The sequence below is a fragment of the Acanthochromis polyacanthus genome, chromosome 21, assembly GCF_021347895.1.
Source record: "Acanthochromis polyacanthus isolate Apoly-LR-REF ecotype Palm Island chromosome 21, KAUST_Apoly_ChrSc, whole genome shotgun sequence".
Classification (NCBI taxonomy): domain Eukaryota; kingdom Metazoa; phylum Chordata; class Actinopteri; family Pomacentridae; genus Acanthochromis; species Acanthochromis polyacanthus.
The window spans coordinates 7532024-7551535 of record NC_067133.1 but is presented as its reverse complement, the minus strand read 5'-3'; the positions used below and the strand labels follow the sequence as shown (position 1 = coordinate 7551535).

Below are 19512 nucleotides of genomic sequence, written 5' to 3'. Positions count from 1 at the left end.
GGTTGTCATAGCGATCGATGGTCATCTCCCAGTAATGGAGAAGGCGGAGTTCCCCATGACCACCCGCTCGTCGTAGGTATTGCAGATCACTGTCAGGTTGTCGTTGGAGAAGATGATGTCTGGGTGGGTGGAGGGTGAACCAGGCAACTGTACACAAGAGGAGGTTAATCCACACCGTTGTTTAGTGTAAATACACAACCACACCAAGACCTGATGCAGTGGTGATGACTTTACAAACACAACATGATACTGGAGGTTAAAAGTTCAATGAGGTGGAGTTACAATTTGCTCATTTAAATACATATTTATCATTTCTTACAAGTAAAATATAGTAATAATTATCAAGAAAACTCAGTTCACCTAAAACACAAAACCAAAGTATGTAAAGGAAGAACAAATAGTGAACTCACACTTGGCAGATTGACAGAAAAACAAATGTTGCACAACACATAAGTTTAAGTTGATTGTATGTGATAAATCACTGTCAGTCTGTAGTAGGATCGCCATCATATGATTGTCAGAGGGTAACTGACAGTGTTCACGTCATGGTTACAGCTTCGCCGTGTCGGCAGCTATATCTCCCAATGGGAAATCCTTAAAGCTGTGAATCCAGATTATAAACTGCATCACTGTGAACATTTAATGAGGTGTTCCTTGTGTCAATTCTGACCTCTGAAAATTTAATCCAAATCTGTTAGTCCATTTTTGAGTAATGTTGCACACAGATAGACAGATTCGCAAACAAACGATCACATAACTCCGCCGTTCCTTGGCAGAGTAACTATGATGTTTTGGTGACGTTTTTGTGACTTTTCGGACAGCGTACTAAACTATCATGTTTTGGTGACATTTTGGATGACATCCTGAACTAATACGTTTTGGTGACTTTTCGGACAATACACTATGACTTCTTCAAATTTTGGACGAAATAATAAACTAAAGTTTTGGTGACAGTTTGGATGACTAAACTTTGACGTTTTGGGTATTTTTCAGATGACGACTATAATGTTTTGGTTAGTTTTTGGACGATATACCGAATTGTGACTTTTTTCAAATTTGGGACGACATACAAAACTATATTTGGTGAAATTTTGGATGACGTACCGAACTATGACGTTTTGGTGAGTTTCCCGCTGACATACTAAACTATGCCTTTTTAAAATTTTGAACGACATAATAAGCTATGAGGTTTTGGTGACATTTTGGACAATATACTAAATTTTGTTGTTTTGGTGATTTTTCGGACGACTACTATAATGTTGTGAGTTTTTGGACAACATACTAAATTGTGACTTCTTTTTCATATTTGGGACGACATACCAAACTATGACGTTTTGGGGACTTTTGGGACAACTTATTAAAGTATGACATTTTCATTTTGGACATCATACAAGAAGTCAAAAATGACATCTGTCATTTTTGACTACATCCTATGCTAAGGTGTTCTTCTGACACTGAACTTGAAGAATATAGCTGGTCAAATCTGGTTGTCTTCAGCTACCAACAATGAACTTTAGCTGCTATTGGTCACAGCTAAGAATATCAGGTCAGAGAGAAGCTGATTTTTTGAAGTTGGAAGCAGTACATCTAGGTATTTCAGTAATGCAATCCTGGAAGGTGGAACCTACCCCGTCAGCAGCTGATCCAATATCAGCTGACCCTCCTTGGTTCTGCTGGGTCAAGTCCAGACGTCCAGTAGGGAAACAAATCAGATCCAGATCCAGATCAAGAGTCGCTGGTGACACTGGTTTCCTTTCACGAGCCTGAAGATCAGAGACAGAAAAAGACTTCAAACCTCTAACTGACTGATGAAGACAAACTGCTGAGGTTGTTAAACTCACCTTTTCCACAAAGTCAGCTGGTTTCAGAACATTCAGGCCAAACATTTAGACCACCACCAGATATAGCATCCTATGAATGTTGTCCCAGATCAGGGATCACATATTGGACACAAGTCAATATATTTTTCTGAAGAAATCTTGAAACTGTTTCAGTCAAAACAACTTTTTACAGCATGTTCCTCCGATGTTTACAGTGACATATTTAAGACATACTCCCCTATGTGATGACATACATTAAACTGTTCGTTGACAATCTTGGAACTTTTGGACTAAATCTTGTCTTGTTTCAGTCAGAAGAAAACTAAAGAAACTGAATGTGATGACCTGTTTGTACAAGGTCCATATTTTTTCTGAAAACAGGTTGGTTTTTAAAGGAATATGAAAAATAAATATAATCTGATTTAAAACAATCAATAAAATGTCTGTTAATAGATGGAAATTATCAGCAAATAAGATTAAAAACAAAAAATGACAGAAAAAATGAAATATATATTCTTTTGCAAACACAACATAGTGAAATGAAATAACTTCAAATACCAGTAATTTCTTTTATACCATTTTATTGCATAAAAATGTAAAGTGAGTCATTTATTTTACACTTAAATGTAATCATTTCTTCACAATCATGCTGCCAAAAATTGCACAATGTTTTAAAAAAAGCTTCATGAAACATCAGAACTACATTTCTTTTGTCAGACGTTTCCAGTATGTAGATCTTTATCTATACATAAACAGACCTTTGAAACATTTGATCAGAGCTCAGTAAACGTCATGTGAACAACACGGACATGAACAGTGTCGGCAGGTTTTCGTTACTCAGTGCGGGACAAAAACATTCAATATTACAGGTTTTTCTTCGTTGGCACATTAAAAAAAATATTGATGAAAATTCTCCTTTCAGTTAGTTTTTTTAAATTACCAAGATTTAAATTCTCCGACTGAAGCTAACTGGCTGAATTTGAAATGAGTTCTGTAGCTCAGAGAAGTAAACGGTGAATAAACGCAGCCAGAAGAAGCCGAGAACAGCCGCTGTTTCCTCAAGAAACTTTTTCTGATATCGTTTAGAAAAGAAAAATGATCTTTTCTGGAGCTTGTTTACGTTCCGAGTAAAAAGATCCAACTCAAGACCAAAGAGAGATAGTTTCTATCGATACAGAACCTTGAAACTGATTGCATCATCTCCAAAGTTGTAGTATCTGAACCTCAAATCTAAGAAAATTCACCAAAATCCCAACTTAATTTACCTCCAAACTTTTAATCTGATTCAAACTCATAATCTTTTCCCTCCACAACATTTTAGACCTGATGCATCTTTGGTCCAAGTCTTGATTGGGGAACCAAATCTGCATTGATTATCTCTAGAGTTCTAGACTTCATCCCATTTCCGCGACCTTGAATCTAAAGAAAATAAATCCATAATCTTGACTGAAACCATCTCCATTTGATCCAAGCTTGGATTTTTTACACCTGATCTGACTTTGTTTGTAGTTTAGATTTGGTTACAAGATCTTCCACCAGATCAAAAACAACAAGCTCATGTTTCCCGCTTAAATTAAGTCTCAATTTTTGGATCCAGTCAAAACAATTTATCTTGCTTTCCAAGATAATTTCAGTATATGATTTTTGACTTTTTTTGTCTACAAAACTTCAGACCTAGTCAAACTTTTCATTTAGGTTGAGTTTAATAAACTCTTAATGAGCGACCGAGTCCGGTATAAAGGATCATTCAGGTTTATTTCAGCTGCTGTCTCCATTTATCTGTCCAATAAGTTCCTATTGATTTAAATATTTATCATTTATTGGACCAACTTTGTTCCATTAAGGACAAGTTTCAAATCACGGTGGACAATTTAGGGGGATTTTGGGCAAGTTTTCAATCATTTTGGAAAACATTTTTAACATATTTTCCATATTTTTGGTGAATTTGAGCAGGTTTCAGCTAATTTTAGATTTGGAAGTTTTTCATCACAGTGGACAATTTTTCAACAAATTTTCAGGAATTTTGGACGATTTTTTGTCATCTTGGGCGATCAATAATCAAACTGAAAGCACCTCTGACTATTTTTTAATGATTCATGAAAGAATCAGGGAGCTTTTGTCTTTTGGTGAAACACAGCAGGTAGAAATAAAGCAGAACGAGCCTTTAAGTGATTTAAGCGACAGACCCAGTCAAAGTTTCCATTTTGTCTTGAGACGATTTAATAAAAATCAACCAGCGACATCTCGGTTTCAAACTTTAGAGATTATTTCAGAGTTTGGAAGAAAATGCTGCCGTTTAAAACCTCACAGAAAACCAATAAAACACGACAACACCACAAACCGACGAGGAAAGTCATCGAGTCCTCACATTTTGTTCAGATACAAAAACGTTTCCACCAGTCACGGACAATCTGTCAAAGTCATTCCATAAAAACATTATCAAATGTGTAGATTTCTAGATTTATATATGTCATCTATCGATAGCACCAGAATAAAAAGAGGACAGTTTGACATTATTGTAGATTCACGTACAAAAAGACGACAAACACCAAAACAGACGACGTAAAAACAGCAGTGAAATTTAAAAAACAGCTACGAGTTCAGCGTTTGAGATGTTCCAAGTTCTGTTTAAAACACCTTCGAGTTCTCAAGTTTAAACACCAGATTTTAAGCCTTCAGACAACAAACATTCAGATTAGATTCATGTGGAAACAGGAAAAACTAAACCGAAGAAAATTCAGACATGACAAGAACCAAAAAAGTCAGCACAGTGAGTCAGAATGATTCAATTATTAGACATCGGTCGGTAAAAACAAACTTTTTTTGCATTACTGGGGTAATATGTAGAGACAAAAAAATAATTATATAAAATTCTGTAACACTCAACATGATAAATTCCAAAATATTTTAGTAATTTCGGCCAGTCTTTATCATTTACAAATTTTGAGTTCTTTAACATTTTTTTTGTAATTTTAGACGATTTTTGAGTGACTGTGGAGCATCTTTTGAAAAAAAAAAAAAACCTGACACGTTTTAAAGTCATTTTTGAAATTTTTTTTTATCACTGCAGACAATCTCTGAGTCACTTTGGATGATTTTTTGTCATTTTGGACAAGTTTTGACTAACTTTTTAAGTTATTGTTGCAAATTTTTTGTGATTCTTTTCAAGTCATCTTGAACCATTTTTAAAGTCATTTTTGCCATTTTATTTGTAATTTTTGACTATTTTTGAGTCACTTTGGTCCACATTTTTGTCATATAGGACAATTTTGGGGTCATTGTAAGTATTTTTTTTCACTGCAGACAACTTTTGGGGAACTTTAGATCATTTTTTGTGATTTTGGACCATTTGTTGGTTAATTTTTTAGCCATTTCAGAACAATTTATTGTCATTTTCTGAGCGTAACTTTAGCCATTTTTGGCAACTTGAGTATTTTTTGCACAGATTTGACATTCTCTGTACCTTACTATGCTAAGCACTGTGAGATGACATGCTGTGAATCTGCGCTATATAAAAAAATTGAATTCTTTTGGTTAACTAAAAAATGAAAACAGTTAAAGTCAAAATTACCAAATAAAATATGCTCAGAACAAAATCAAGAGGTAAGTTTACATTTCAGTGAGTTATTCTGACTAAGTCAACATTTTAGGTTTAGTTTTTCATCCGTTTTCTCTGTAAATCTGGTATTTTTACTTCCTAACAAACACCAACATTCACTGCTGTGTACAGTTAATTCAGTTTAATACAAAACTTCACAGACGGACTTTTCATTTTTCCACTTTTGACTCACCGACAAACCTTCACTACATTTCATCCACTAAAGCACATTAAATATATGTTTGTATAATAATGTAAAGTTTGAAATGGATTTATTTTTTATCTCCACAGTTGTGAATAAATCAACTTTATTAGTTTGTTAAACATCTGTTTTGCTAAATTAGACTTTTTTAGAATCTGATCATCTTCATTTGTAAATCAAATATAATCTTTCTACTGTTTGAAATAATCTGTTACATCAAATTAAACCCTTTTGTTTTCACACTTTTAAAAGCTAAAACTTCTTTTCATTCCTTTAAAAATTTTTGTGAGGTATCAATAGTTAGTAAATGAAAGATTCTTGTAGCTGCTGAACTGTTAAACTGGATTTATTTCAGTTTAATAAACTCTTAACGAACGACTGAATCAGCTTTAGAGGATCGTTCAGGTTTATTTCAGCTGCTGTTTCCATTTATCTGTCCAATGAGTTTATTGGCCCAACTTTGTTCCATTATGGACAATTTTCACAAATACACAAGTTTCAAATCATGTTGGACAATTTGGTGGGAAGTTTTTATGGCAAGTTTTCAGTCATTTTGGAAAACATTTTGAATATATTTTCACATATTTTCCACACCGAATGAAAGAATGAATTTGAGCAGGTTTCAGCTAATTTTGGACTTGGAAGAGAGGAACAGAAGCACATCATCTACATAAAAGCAGGTATTTTTGAATAATTTTTGACCAATTTTGAGTCATTCCAGAAAGATTTTTGTCATTTTGAACATTTCTTTTTAATTTGGGGTTTTTGGCAAGTTTTCAGTCATTTTGGAAAACATTTTAACATATTTTCTTTTATTTTCCACATTTTTGGTGAATTTGAGCAGGTTTTAGCTAATTTTGGACTTGGAAGTTTTGCATCCCAGTAGACAATTTTTCAACAACTTTTCGGTCATTCTGGACAATTAATCATCAAATTGAAACCATTTTTTAATTATTCATGTCAGAACCAGGGAGCTTTTGTCTTTTCGTGAAACACAGCAGGTAGAAATAAAGCAGAACGAGCCTTTAAGTGATTCAGGAAAACATTCTGATAAAACACCTTCAACCAAACTTCTCTCACATTTATGTGATTTTAAGCTTTCTATCAAATTCTCTGCTGAACTCCAACCATCTGAATTTCAGCTTCACACCTTCAACTCTGATATCAGAAACCAGGAAGTGAAAGACGAGCTGCCATGGCTCTGATTGGCTGGTTTTTCTCTCCATGGCATCCTGATGCTTCATCATCCAATCACACTCACACAAGTTTCTCTCATTTTGGACAAGTTTCAAGCCATTTGGGACATTTTTTTTGTTCATCTTGCACCATTTTTTACTCACGTTGTACAACTTTTGTGTCTTTCTGGACCAAACTGTTGCCATTTTAGACAATTCTCAAGTCATCTTGGATGACTTTCAAGACATTCTTTGAAGTTTTTTTTGTCATTTCAGACATTTGTCTGTCATTCTATGCATTTTTTCCACCATTTTGGTCAACTTTAGGGTCATTTTGGACCAATTTTTTGCATTTTGGACAATTTATGTCGTATTTTTTGTCGTTTTGGACATTAACTCAAACTTGAATTTCAGCCTCACGTCTCAAGTCTCTGAAGCTGAAACTGAAGTGAAAATCGAGCTGCCAAGGCTACCGTTGCTGGTTTTTCTCTCCGTGGCATCTTGATGCTTTGTCATCATTCACACTTGAACACAAACACACAGTGTTTTTAAATGAATTCATCGTGACGTCACAGTTTCACTTTAATCGCAGTTCTGACCTTCGAACACGAACACGGGTCGAGATCTTCGCGTTGAAGAACAGAAAAGTTTCTTGTGGTTTTTTTCCTGCTAATCCCAGAAGAAGAGCAAATTTGCTTCTTCAGCTTCTTTTTTTTTGGCTGTTGTTCTGTTTTTTGCTCTCAGGAAATGAACAGACAGAGTGAAACTGTTTGTGTCACAGTAGACAGACAAAGAAAGATGGATGAATCCTACTGAAACTGAGCAGAAGATCCGTTGGCTTCTGTTTCCGTCCTCTGAGCATCCGAACCTCCAACGTTCTCCTCCTTCACCTGAGAACCTGCAGGAACAAACAGGACCAGAACATTCATTAACACCACGATCCCTCTGCACAGTCCTAACAACAGAACACTAACTGCACAACCTGGTTTACCTGCCCCCTGGTTCCTTTCCCATTGGTTAATTCAATTCAATTCACTTCAGTTTTATTTATATAGCTCCAATTACAGTCAAATTGTCTCAACATGCTTTACAGAACCCATATGCCTGAACCCCCAGAGCAAGCCCTAAGGCGACAATGGCAAGAAAAAACTCCTTTTTAACAGGAAGAAACCTTGAGCAGAGCCCGACTCTTTATGTGGTGGGACCCATCTGTCTGCTGGTCAGTTGAGAGGGACAGAAGAGTTACCAGCCCCACCCCACTGACTTGCCCCCAGTTTACCTGCCCCCTGGTCATCGGCCCTACACCGCCTCTGTTACCTACCCACCTGGTTACCTGCCCCAACCCAGGTTACCTACGCTCCGGTTACTTGCCCCCTGGTTACCGACCCCACCCCGGTTACGAGCCCCCGGTTTACCTGCCCCGCCCTCGGTGCTGCTGTCCTGGTCGGTGGTGGTCGGTTGGGTTGCTGAGGCTGGAGGAGGGGGTGATGGGTAGTCGGGCGGAGTCTCATTCTCGTCTCCTGATAGGCTCCTGGGAACACCGGTTACCACGGCGCCCGAGAGGCTGACGGGGCGCTTAGCGACGGGCAACTTCCTCTCTGAGAGACAGGAACACGTTTAAATAGTAATCTGATTACATCTGACCGAACACAGAGCAGAGGAACATGGACACGATTATTCCAGGTTTATTTATTCCTGCCATTCTAACTGTGTAACTCTTCACGGCTGTTCCGTTTTCCTTTATATTGCGGGAGGAAATGAGTTCGCCAAAAGCACCCAGAAAATGCTGCTTGGAGTTCAGAGGGGTAAGCAACATCACAAACATCAGCTCAGCAAAACCGACTTCCTTCTGGGTTAAATTTGGGGTTTTATTACAGAACTTCACAGATTTTGTTATATCCAACATCTGTAACATCCAAAAACTATAGAAGCATATCATCTGTACAGAAGCGAACATAAGGAATTCATTCATTTTAGACCTTTTTTTTTTTTTTTTTTTTACTAATTTTTGACAACTTTAGAGTCACTCTGGTGAGTTTTTGAATAATTTTAGACCAGTTTTGAGACACTCTGGAAAGATTTTTGTCATTTTGAACAGCTTTTTTGTAATTTTGGACGCTAACTTGAATGGGAATTTCAGTTTCACACCTTGAGTCTCTGAGATGCAGCTAAAACTGAAGTGGAAGACGAGCTGTCATGGCTCTTGTTGGCTGGATCTAAGGAATTAAGAGGCAGCATGCAGATGGAAATGAAATGTTGACTAACATTTTGTTCTTAAATTTTCCAGTACTGAGAAAGTCGTACTTTATCTGTCGTAAAGAAATCCTTAAAGGACCTACTTTTCTTCTGTCCTTTGTACTGCTGAGATTTCTTCCTCTGTTTGTTTGCTGCTGACTGCAGATCTCTGGAGCCTGAAGACACAAACAAACACTTGTATAAAAGCTGATTACCTGCTCACAGCTCTGAAGCTCACCTGTCACTCAGGTGAGTTACCTGTGTTCACAGCGGGCGGCTGCAGCTGGTATCCGGTCACCTGACACCAGCCCACTGGGTACAGGTCAGGTGACTCGCAGTCCACCCATTGGTCGTACTCGTCCTCCCACCCGTCGAAGTGTATCCGTAGCAACCGGTGGACGATGCGGGTCACGGTGGCGACACACACGAGGCGGGGCTCCATGAGGTCAACAGCCTCCAGCTTCATGCCCGGACGGAAGCCGTGATTGGGGACGTTCTGATGGAGGATGGAGGTCAGGTTAACATCCACAGGAAAACATCTACAGGTAAACATCTACAGGTAAATATCTACAGGTAAACATCTACAGGTAAACATCTACAGGTAAACATCTACAGGTAAACGTCTACAGGTAAACGTCTACAGGTAAACATCTACAGGTAAACGTCTACAGGTAAACGTCTACAGGTAAACATCTACAGGTAAATATCTACAGGTAAATATCTACAGGTAAACGTCTACAGGTAAACGTCTACAGGTAAACGTCTACAGGTAAATGTCTACAGGTAAACGTCTACAGGTAAACGTCTACAGGTAAACGTCTACAGGTAAACATCTACAGGTAAACGTCTACAGGTAAACATCTACAGGTAAACATCTACAGGCAAACATCTACAGGCAAACATCTACAGGTAAACATCTACAGGTAAACGTCTACAGGTAAACATCTACAGGTAAACATCTACAGGTAAATATCTACAGGTAAACGTCTACAGGTAAATATCTACAGGCAAACATCTACAGGTAAACGTCTACAGGTAAATATCTATAGGAAAACATCCACAGGCAAACATCTACAGGTAAACATCTACAGGAAAATGTCTACAGGTAAACATCTACAGGTAAACATCTACAGGCAAACATCTACAGGAAAATGTCTACAGGTAAACATCTACAGGTAAACATCTACAGGTAAACATCTACAGGCAAACATCTACAGGCAAACATCTACAGGTAAACGTCTACAGGTAAATATCTACAGGCAAACATCTACAGGTAAACGTCTACAGGTAAACGTCTACAGGTAAACATCTACAGGAAAATGTCTACAGGTAAACATCTACAGGTAAACATCTACAGGTAAACATCTACAGGCAAACATCTACAGGAAAATGTCTACAGGTAAACATCTACAGGTAAACATCTACAGGTAAACATCGACAGGTAAACGTCTACAGGTAAACGTCTACAGGTAAATATCTACAGGCAAACATCTACAGGTAAACGTCTACAGGTAAATATCTATAGGAAAACATCCACAGGCAAACATCTACAGGCAAACATTTACAGGTAAATATCTACAGGTAAATATCAGCATAATTCAGTCTCTGCTGCTGAACTCAACAGAACGATTTTGGTGTTCTACAGTTTTTCAAACGTTTTGAAGAATAAAACAACGCACGCAGAAAATAAAATCTGATTTTTAAAGATTTCCAGCTGCATCATTTCTGTATCCAATACTATACTAGTTAACTAGTACCAGCTTACAATCAAGATAAATCCTCACAGACGTCTGTTGGCTGTTTCCAGCTGCTCTCACCTTGTTGAAGAGGTTCACTGGAGCTGCCACAGACTTGGTCTCCTTTAGATACTCAAACCATCTGAAGGGAAGGTTGGTGTAACCTGAGAAACAGAAGAAGCTTCGTTAAACAGGAGCCTCGACATGATTCCAGAGCAGGAGAACCAGTGTTGCAGGAACACTGAGAGCAGAGCATCACTGCAGAGACTTCAACAAGGATGGGGCTCCGATCTGAATCAGGTTTTAAATTTCTACAGTATCTATCTGAAAACGTCTTGATCACACCTTGCATACAATTGTAAGGATTCCAAAGACATCAGGTGAAGCTCAGGGCATATGTAGAGGCAATTTTTACGATTGTTTTTTTTAAATAGACTTTACAAAGGAAACCAGTGCTTTAAAAACATCCAACTTTTCATCCCAAGAACAGCAGAACTTTTTACAAATGTCTCACTTGTCTGAAGATGTCCCAACTTTCTAAGGCTGTCACACATTTCGAAAAAAGTACCCAACTTTCTAAAAACATCCAATTTTTTAAGGACATCTCAACTTTTTAAAATTTCCCAACTTCCTCAAGACGTCCAAACGTTAAGATGTGTTTCTTAGAACATCCCAACTTCTTAAGAATGACACAACTTCCTGAAAATGTCACCATCTTCTTGTGTAACTTTATAAAAAGTTCTTAACTTTCTTAAGATGTCCAAACTTTATAAAAAAAATAAACGTCCAAACCTTCTAAAGACGTCTTAACTTTCAAAAACTGTTCCACCTTTTTAAAAACGTCACAATTTTCGAAAAATGACCCAGCTTTCTCCAAATTTGCTAAATACTTCCAACTTTTTAAAAATTTCCCGACTTTCTAAAACAATTCCCAATATTCTAAAGACATCCCAACTTCTCAAAATGTCTCATTCCTCTAAAATGTTCCAACTTTCCACAAACATCTTCCTTGACCTTGCTGGTTGTGTATCTGTTTTAAGGTGGTCGTGTGTCTGTTGTACCTCTAGGGGGCGTCAGCTCGATGTTATTAATCTCACAGAAACCGGCAGGGAAGATGGAGGGGGAGGTGGAGTGATAGCAGAACCAGTCGGAACCGTCTGCTGCCTCCGATCCGTCGATGCCGATCATCAGGTATCCGTCTGCCAGCACCTGGCGGAGGAAGCAGCAGGTTACATGGAGCCAGCAGCGGACCGAGTCACAGCAGAACCTCAGCTCACCTTCCTGACTGTGGCCACGCAGATGGCTGACAGGTTCAGAGGGTCGATGGCCTCCAGCTTCATCCCGTCTTCAAACCAGGAGCCGCTCTGGTCCACCTCCTTTACCTGCAGGACGACAGCAACCACCAGAGAACTTTAGAGAACATTACGGGAACGTTTCCGTAGCTCAGATGGGGTTAAACCTGATAACCAGCCAGGAGACTAGTGATGACACAGTCAGGAGTTGTCATCTACAGCCCTCCTGTGGTGACAACAGGGAACTAACATACCGAGTCCGATGGAGCAAAACCATCCCACCTCAATAAATATCCCCCAACTTTTTACAAATGTCCCAACTTTCTAAAAAAAGAAGTCCTAGCCTTTTCAATACATCCCAACTTTATACCGATGTTTCAACATTCTAAAAGTGTTGCAACTTTCTAAAGACTTCCCCACTTCTTCGCCAACTTTCTCAAAAAAAGTCTCACCTTTCAAAAACATCTTGGCATTCTCAAAGTGTCCCAACTTTCTAAAAATGGCTCAACTTTGTCCCAACTTTCTTAAAGAATGCCACCTTTCAAAAAACATCCCAACTTTTTCAGAATGTCTCAGAATTGTTGGGATGTTTAACCTAAAACTTAAAAAAAAACAGCCAGGTGATGAAAGACGACTCAGAAACTACAGGTGAGAACAAAGTGAGCGGAGGAGCACAGTCAGGAGTTCTACCGCCCTCCTGTGGCGACAACAGGGAACCAACAATAACACAGTGAGGAGGACAGATTTGGAACTGTGAGGACAAAAACTGTGAATAACTGATAGACTGTTGGAATACTGGGGCTGAAATTTTTAATCATTCTGTGCGCAACTCTTATAAATTTATTCTTAGGATATACATTGCTCTTTAACATTTATAATGTTCATTTTTGTGGTTTGTGGTCATGGCCTGTTCCCATTTTGTCATTAATGCTCCATGTAAACTTGATATTGTCTATTATGAAAAAACTATCATGAAACAAACATTACATTTTACTCAAAATATGTGTTTTTTAGTACGTAGAAATACACTCAGATCTTGTTTTTTATACTCAGTTTATGAGTCATTTCAGAAGACAAGGTTTCATATTTTAAATCTTTGTAAATTTGGTATCGTTGCTTTTAAAAATGTCTTTTAATGCAGCTTTCTTTCATTCTCTATCTACATTCTGAGACAAAAATCAGAGGAACAACACAAATGTGAAGTAATAAGGACATCAGGTGACATCACCTTAGCGAACAGCTGTCCAGGTGCATCCATCTGACCGCTCAGCTTCTTTGACACATCTGGAAACAAACACACACTGCTGTCATATTTCACCTTCACCCTCATTAACCTGCTGCTGCTGGTTTAAATTCAATGTTTTTCAAATGGAGTCTTGTGCAGAGTTTGACCCACCGGAGCGTTTGAATCGGTGTCCGATGGATCGAGACCAGCCGATGCTGTGGATCAGAGGACTGTACATGTGACACCAGAAGTCGTCTGTTCCGTCGTCGCATTCCTCGTATACGAGCCGCAAGCGACCGCCGATCACCTGCAACAAGACAACATCCACACCTAAAAACACCTGGACACACGGTCAGCGGTAAAATCTTCACTTTTCTGTCACTGTCATAGGACCTCTGGTTGAACAGCAACTCAGTTTTAGCCTTACAGCTAACCTGACAGTTAGCCTCACAGTTGGCAGTTAACATTACAACTTGTTTGAAAGTAAGTCCGACAGTGAGCCTGACCTGGACCAGTTTAGTTTCCCAACACTAGCTTCCGGAGTAACAGGAACTGTGTCAGATTTCATTCCAGGATCCAAAACAACCTGACAGTAAGTCAGACAGAAGACTGGATTATTTCGTAAACTCGCTTTATGGAATAAAAACCTGGACACAAACACACCCACCTGTTCAACCAGAGCCACTCTGGTCCGACACAGGTGAGTCTTGTCCACCACCTCCACCCTCATCTGCTTCTTGAAGGGGAACTGCATGCTCTCCTGCACCTGCACCAAAGGACACATTCATCAAAGATCTGAGCGCAGTGTGAGGTTAAGGATTGTGGAACATACACGTTATCAATGTTGTATGTCCTCTGTGTGTGTGTTGTATCGTGTGTTTTGTGACCTTGGTGGAAAAGTCCGGCGGCAGAGTTTTGGATCCCGTCAGTCTTTTAATCAGGAAAGTTTTCCAGTTGGTGAACCTGTGAAGGATGGCTGTAAGACACGCACATAAATTCACATTAAACATTTGCAACCTGGTGATAAACATCCAGCCAATCATGTTACTGTCCTCTGGTCAGGTGACACCTGAAGCGACAGGTGGACTCCACTAGCTAACTAACCGGTTTACTTCACCAACATAAACAGTCGACAAACAGTAACTCTTCAGGTTAAGGGTTTTAAAGTTCGGCTACATACTCAGACGAGTGATGTTCGGCCATGTTTGTGTCACCATGGAAACACAGGTGAGAGTCCTTACTCTGAGGGGGGACCAGAGGTTTCCCACCAGCTGCACACCAGCCGACTGGATGGATGTCAGGAACACACAGGTTCAACCAGAAGTCTCTGGTGGAATCGCTGTCGAAGCCCTCGTAGCGAAGCAATGCCTTAAAGCCTGCACACACACAACAGAAAACATAAAGTAGAACACAAACAGGTCAGGTTTTAAGGGCACATTTAAATCTATTTAACATCTGTTACTCTGTGTGTGTGTGTGTTTACCAGCCAGTTTGATGATCCCAGCAATCCAGTAAACTTTCATCGGCAGACCACTGTCAGTGTTTGGAACCTCAACTCGGACTCCTTCCCCGATGTCGCCCCACGACTTCCCCATTGGCACCTTGGCAACAAAGACACACAAGTTATGTTTATTCCGTTTTCATTTCCACAAAAGACTCTATGGTTTATCAATATCAGGTTTACTGTGCTCATTTTAATACAGAACGCCAAAAGACATTTATGGAATGAAGCATTTTTAATTAGGCAACTCTTAATTTGCATACAAAAATTTTTTTTTTTGAAAAACTGTGATATCATAAAGAGCTGTTAATCAGCTTGACAGGTTTTATGGTGATATCTGTGTGTGTCTTTGTATACTGATGGTTGTTTCCTATCGTGTCTTGTCTTGTTTTGTCCTCTCGTGTCATGCCGTGTTGTGCTCACATGTTTGAAGCAGCTGACTGGAGCTCCCGTCACGTCTCCACCTCCAAGATAACGGCCCCAGTCGAACACCTCCACAGATACTGCAGCAAACAAACAAACAAAGGGAATGTCATGACAAACTGTCCGTGATTAAACCTGCATTCAGGACAGCATTTGACATGTGATTGGAAGACTCTCTCCTTCATTTAGGCCCAAACACACCTTTACCTGCATGTTCACCGCGGCTGCAGCAGACGATAAAACCGACAAGTTTTATCGTCTTTTATCTCTACCTTTACCGTAGGGATTGACCAGTTACCAGCCTACAGACTGTTAACGCTGACATTATATATTAATGGTATCGATGATATCTTTATCAACAAACTATGGTGAAACACATTAAATGTTCTCCTTTGGCTCAGATGCAGCTCCTCTCTATCTGCAGTCACTCTGTGGTCCCAGCAGTGTCCCGCCCACCACTCTGTCTGATTGGCTGTTACACGTCATGAGCGATTGTTTACACAGAGAGACAGAGGAGCACATTAAATGAAACTCATGAAGGCTTTTAATAAACACAATAGTATGACACAAACATTCCTGATGTTACACAGAATGACCAACTCACAGATGCACATCACCTGCAATCGACTCTGCTGACAGTGCTAGGCTAATGCTAACACTGAGACATTAGCTGTGCCTCGTAGCCTGCAGCTAACATCTCATCTGGAGCTCATTAACATCTTTTTTGAAGTCAGATTAACTTTTACTCTGTTCTAACTGACAGAAGAACAACCTGCAAAAACTAAAAGAGAAGCACAAACATCAACAAAAATGAGGACATCAGATGCTTTGACAGTGGCTGATGCTACGCTAACTGCTAGCAGCCACAGATTAGACTGAAACAAAGTCTTGAAAACACTATTCATGCTCAAAGGTCTGGACTTTAGTGGAAAATAAAAGTGACTGAACAGTGCTTACTGCTGCATCCACGACAGTTTTAACATTCAGACTTGTTTGCTTGTTTTTTTAACCTTTAACTTGTTTTAAACTCACCGCTCTTTTTGACGCCGCCCTGCTGGCTGGCTTGATGCTGAGCGTAGGCGGCCAGTTTGGTCATCAGAGGCTGCTTCTGGAGAACCTTGGCCTTCTTGGTGGGAGGCTTCCCCTTTAAAAAAATGCATTGGAAACAAGTGAGACAAAGAAAATTAGCATTTCTAGACACAAGACTCAGAATCTCAACAACAGCCCAGATTCCTCATATCTCAAGATGCACACCAGTAACTGTAAAAACAGAAAGAATCATCAGATTTTCAGTTTCCTCTGAATTGCTCATTTTTCACACAGTGTTCCTTCAGGAAAATCAATCAAATCTGAGATTAAAATCATCATCAAAATCAATTTATTCTACATTTCATTACAAAATTGCCAAAAACAAACCATTTGCTCAAATAAGATACTGTGAAAATCACAAATTCTTCCCTCCTCGACACAACTGTGAAACCAAAGTTGACTCAGCTGTTGCCAACAGTCACAGAATGACCATTCAGAGAATTTCAGCTGAACTGCAGGATGTAGAAACTAAACACAAAGTAAACAGTTAGACATCCTTACTATGTGGAACCTCCATTATTTCTAGTGTTGCTAACATCAGTGGACACTTGGAAACGTGTTGATTCCAGGTTTCTTACATTTTCTGGAAAATAAATAATGTAAGAACTTTTTTTCCTCTTTTCATTCTAACTGGTTTTCGCATAAAGTTATCCTCCAGTTCATCCAGTGAGTCTCTACCTGCAGCCTGGCGAGGATACTGGCCTTCTTGGAGTTGGAGGAGTAACTTCTGGAGCAGGAAACGCTGCAGAAACGTTTGGTTTTACTGTAGAAAGCATCTCTGACGCCGACCATCCCGCACATCTCACAGGTGGCTGAGGACAGCAGATGCACAAACGTTTCAATAATGTTGTTTTCTGGATGAACTGATCACCTGTTTGGTTTATAAAATGGTGAAAAATGTGGATCAGTTTCCTCAAATGTCTTATTTAGTCCAAAGATCTTCAATTTACTGATGCACAGGAAAGAAACCAGAAAATATTCACACTGAAGAAGCTACAGACAGAATATAATGTTTAAGAAATGACTGAAACTGATTATCAAAATGGTTGGTGATTCATGTTATCATTGACAGCTGATGGATAAATTCCTGCACCTCCAGTTCATTCCTTCCCCTCAACGATCGCACAAAACCTCCAGCTGAAGGTCACATGACAACCGACACAACTTCATCCTGATTCTAAAATCTTCTGGAGGCGACCAAACCAGAGCGAAAAATCAGGATTCATTCATCTGTCGGGCTTTAAATTTTCAAAAAGTAGTTTGATTAAAGTACATTCAACAGTTGCAACTAATAATTATTTTAACTTATCAGCTGGTTTCAGGATTAACTGTTAAGCTGTTTGGATTTTAGGATCAGAGTTTCCTCAAATGTCTTCTTTTATCCAAAGAAGCTGCAATCACAGAATTTAGGCTGTTTTAATAAAAAATTATTCAAACTGATTGATTCCTGGCTGATTCACTAACCCATGCCGGCCTTGCCGTCAGGATAGGTGTACACCTGTCCGTTGGTCTTGATGAGCGTCAGGGAGGACGAGGAGGACGGAGTCAGTTGCGTTACTCCTCCTAAGTCTTCGTCCTCGCTGTCCTCAGGGCTGGACGCTCCGCTGCCGCCGCTGGACTCGGTGCTGCAGCTGCTGCGGTCCTCATCCAGGCCATCCAGCATCCCGAAGGAGTCCCGCCGCTTCCTGGAGGGACGCTCCACCTGAGGAGGAGCTCAGTGGTTAAACAGACCTCATAGTAAAGCACCTGAATGTCACAGGGAATGACCTGAACCTCACCATGAAGTATCTGAACCTCACAACGAAACATCTCAACACCATAGTAACTCTCCTGAACAGGTCAGAGGATCACAATTGCAATATCTCATTTTTATGTCATCAAAAATGTATTTGATGCACAGAATGCACATTTATTGCAGTATTCTAATACAACCTGAATAACATCAGGTCGTCATTCTAAACATCTGTCTGTGAATGTGTTCTTCTGCTCTGATTTCATGTGACTTTGAAGCAGCAGCTGATCAAGATATTCTCCCTCCATACTCAGCGTCCTGACAGCTGTTGCATTCAGTGTCTGGGCTCAGTGAGTTTGCAGGTCGGTAACCTGCAGCACTGCAGTGCGGTGCAGACGGAGGCAGAGAGACGCTGACTGACAGCGGAGAGAGAGAGACTCTGCAGCCGCAGCTGGCGCCTGACAGAGCGGCCAGATGACCTCCACGATTCTGGAGATTTCAGCTTCCTTTCAGTCCTGACAGCATCATGCAGCCCGGCTAACACAACCCCCTGCAGGGACTCACTCTGTTGCAGCCTCCGTTAAATTCGGCTCTCAGGAACAACATGTACCGACACAGTGTGTTTCTGAAATCTTTTTTTTTTTTTCGTGCGGAGCAACCGTGACGCTCCGCGCCGTGAATGTAGATGACAACATAGCGGGAAAACAAGACAACGATAAAGAAAGTGAAATTTCACTAAATTTAAATATTTTATTTAGAGTTTATGTAAACCGAATAAACGGTAATACCACCTGATTTATCAAATAATTTAAAATACTGTCCACTGAGGTGTGTTTTTTTAGGAATCATAAAGGAAACCTAATATCGGCTGATTTTCAGCGGAGTTTCGACAGGAGACTTTGTGTACAACAGATGTACATGTTATGTTTTGTCACATTTTAAAAGTGCTTTTAGCAAAATGCACACGCCGAACCAGAACTCATCTTGGTTTCGTTGATAATTTGTTTAAATGTCTTCATAATTTTCACACTTATTTTGTCAAAGAGCGAAATAAATGTAAAGTAGCGGATTTCTCAACGGGGGTTTGCTATGACTTTCTATCGGCTCTGAAGCAGCCGCTGCCAGCCACAATAACAAAGCTCCGTACGGGCTGCTGGCGGTGAGACAGGCTGCAGGACTCACCAGGTCTCTGGGGTTCTCCATGAAGCGGGTTGTGCCGGACGGTCGGTGGTCTGAAGCTCCAGAACCCGCAGAAAAATTCATTAAAGCCCAGCAGCAGACATATCAACACGGCCAATACTGCTGCACTGCGCATGTGTGAGAACAGCATAAACGATCGCTGATTGGCTGCTGGTTCTGCTTCGTGTATTAAGATCAGATGAGCCGTTGAGTCCTGCAGCGACTCCTGCAGGTCAGCGGGAGAACAGCAGCTCAGGTTATCTGAGGTGACTGCAGCAGCAAGACTCTTTCATCTGTTCAATCAG

General features: G+C 39.8%; 1 protein-coding gene across 1 annotated transcript; it reads right to left on the bottom strand.

Annotated features, from left to right (window-relative positions):
* Window positions 1-2384: 2384 nt before the first annotated feature.
* On the bottom strand, window positions 2385-19354 carry mbtd1 (mbt domain containing 1). The gene is made up of 18 exons (XM_022215768.2): window positions 19211-19354; window positions 17761-17998; window positions 16975-17108; window positions 16240-16351; window positions 15208-15287; window positions 14767-14884; window positions 14525-14659; window positions 14171-14259; window positions 13951-14049; window positions 13455-13590; window positions 13287-13342; window positions 12044-12148; window positions 11828-11975; window positions 10848-10930; window positions 9289-9526; window positions 9135-9206; window positions 8211-8393; window positions 2385-7693 (listed from the first exon to the last, which is right to left on the bottom strand). Exons 1-18 carry the CDS (start codon window positions 19289-19291, stop codon window positions 7605-7607), a joined length of 2196 nt encoding a protein of 731 aa, XP_022071460.1. The 5' UTR covers window positions 19292-19354; the 3' UTR covers window positions 2385-7604.
* Window positions 19355-19512: the final 158 nt, after the last annotated feature.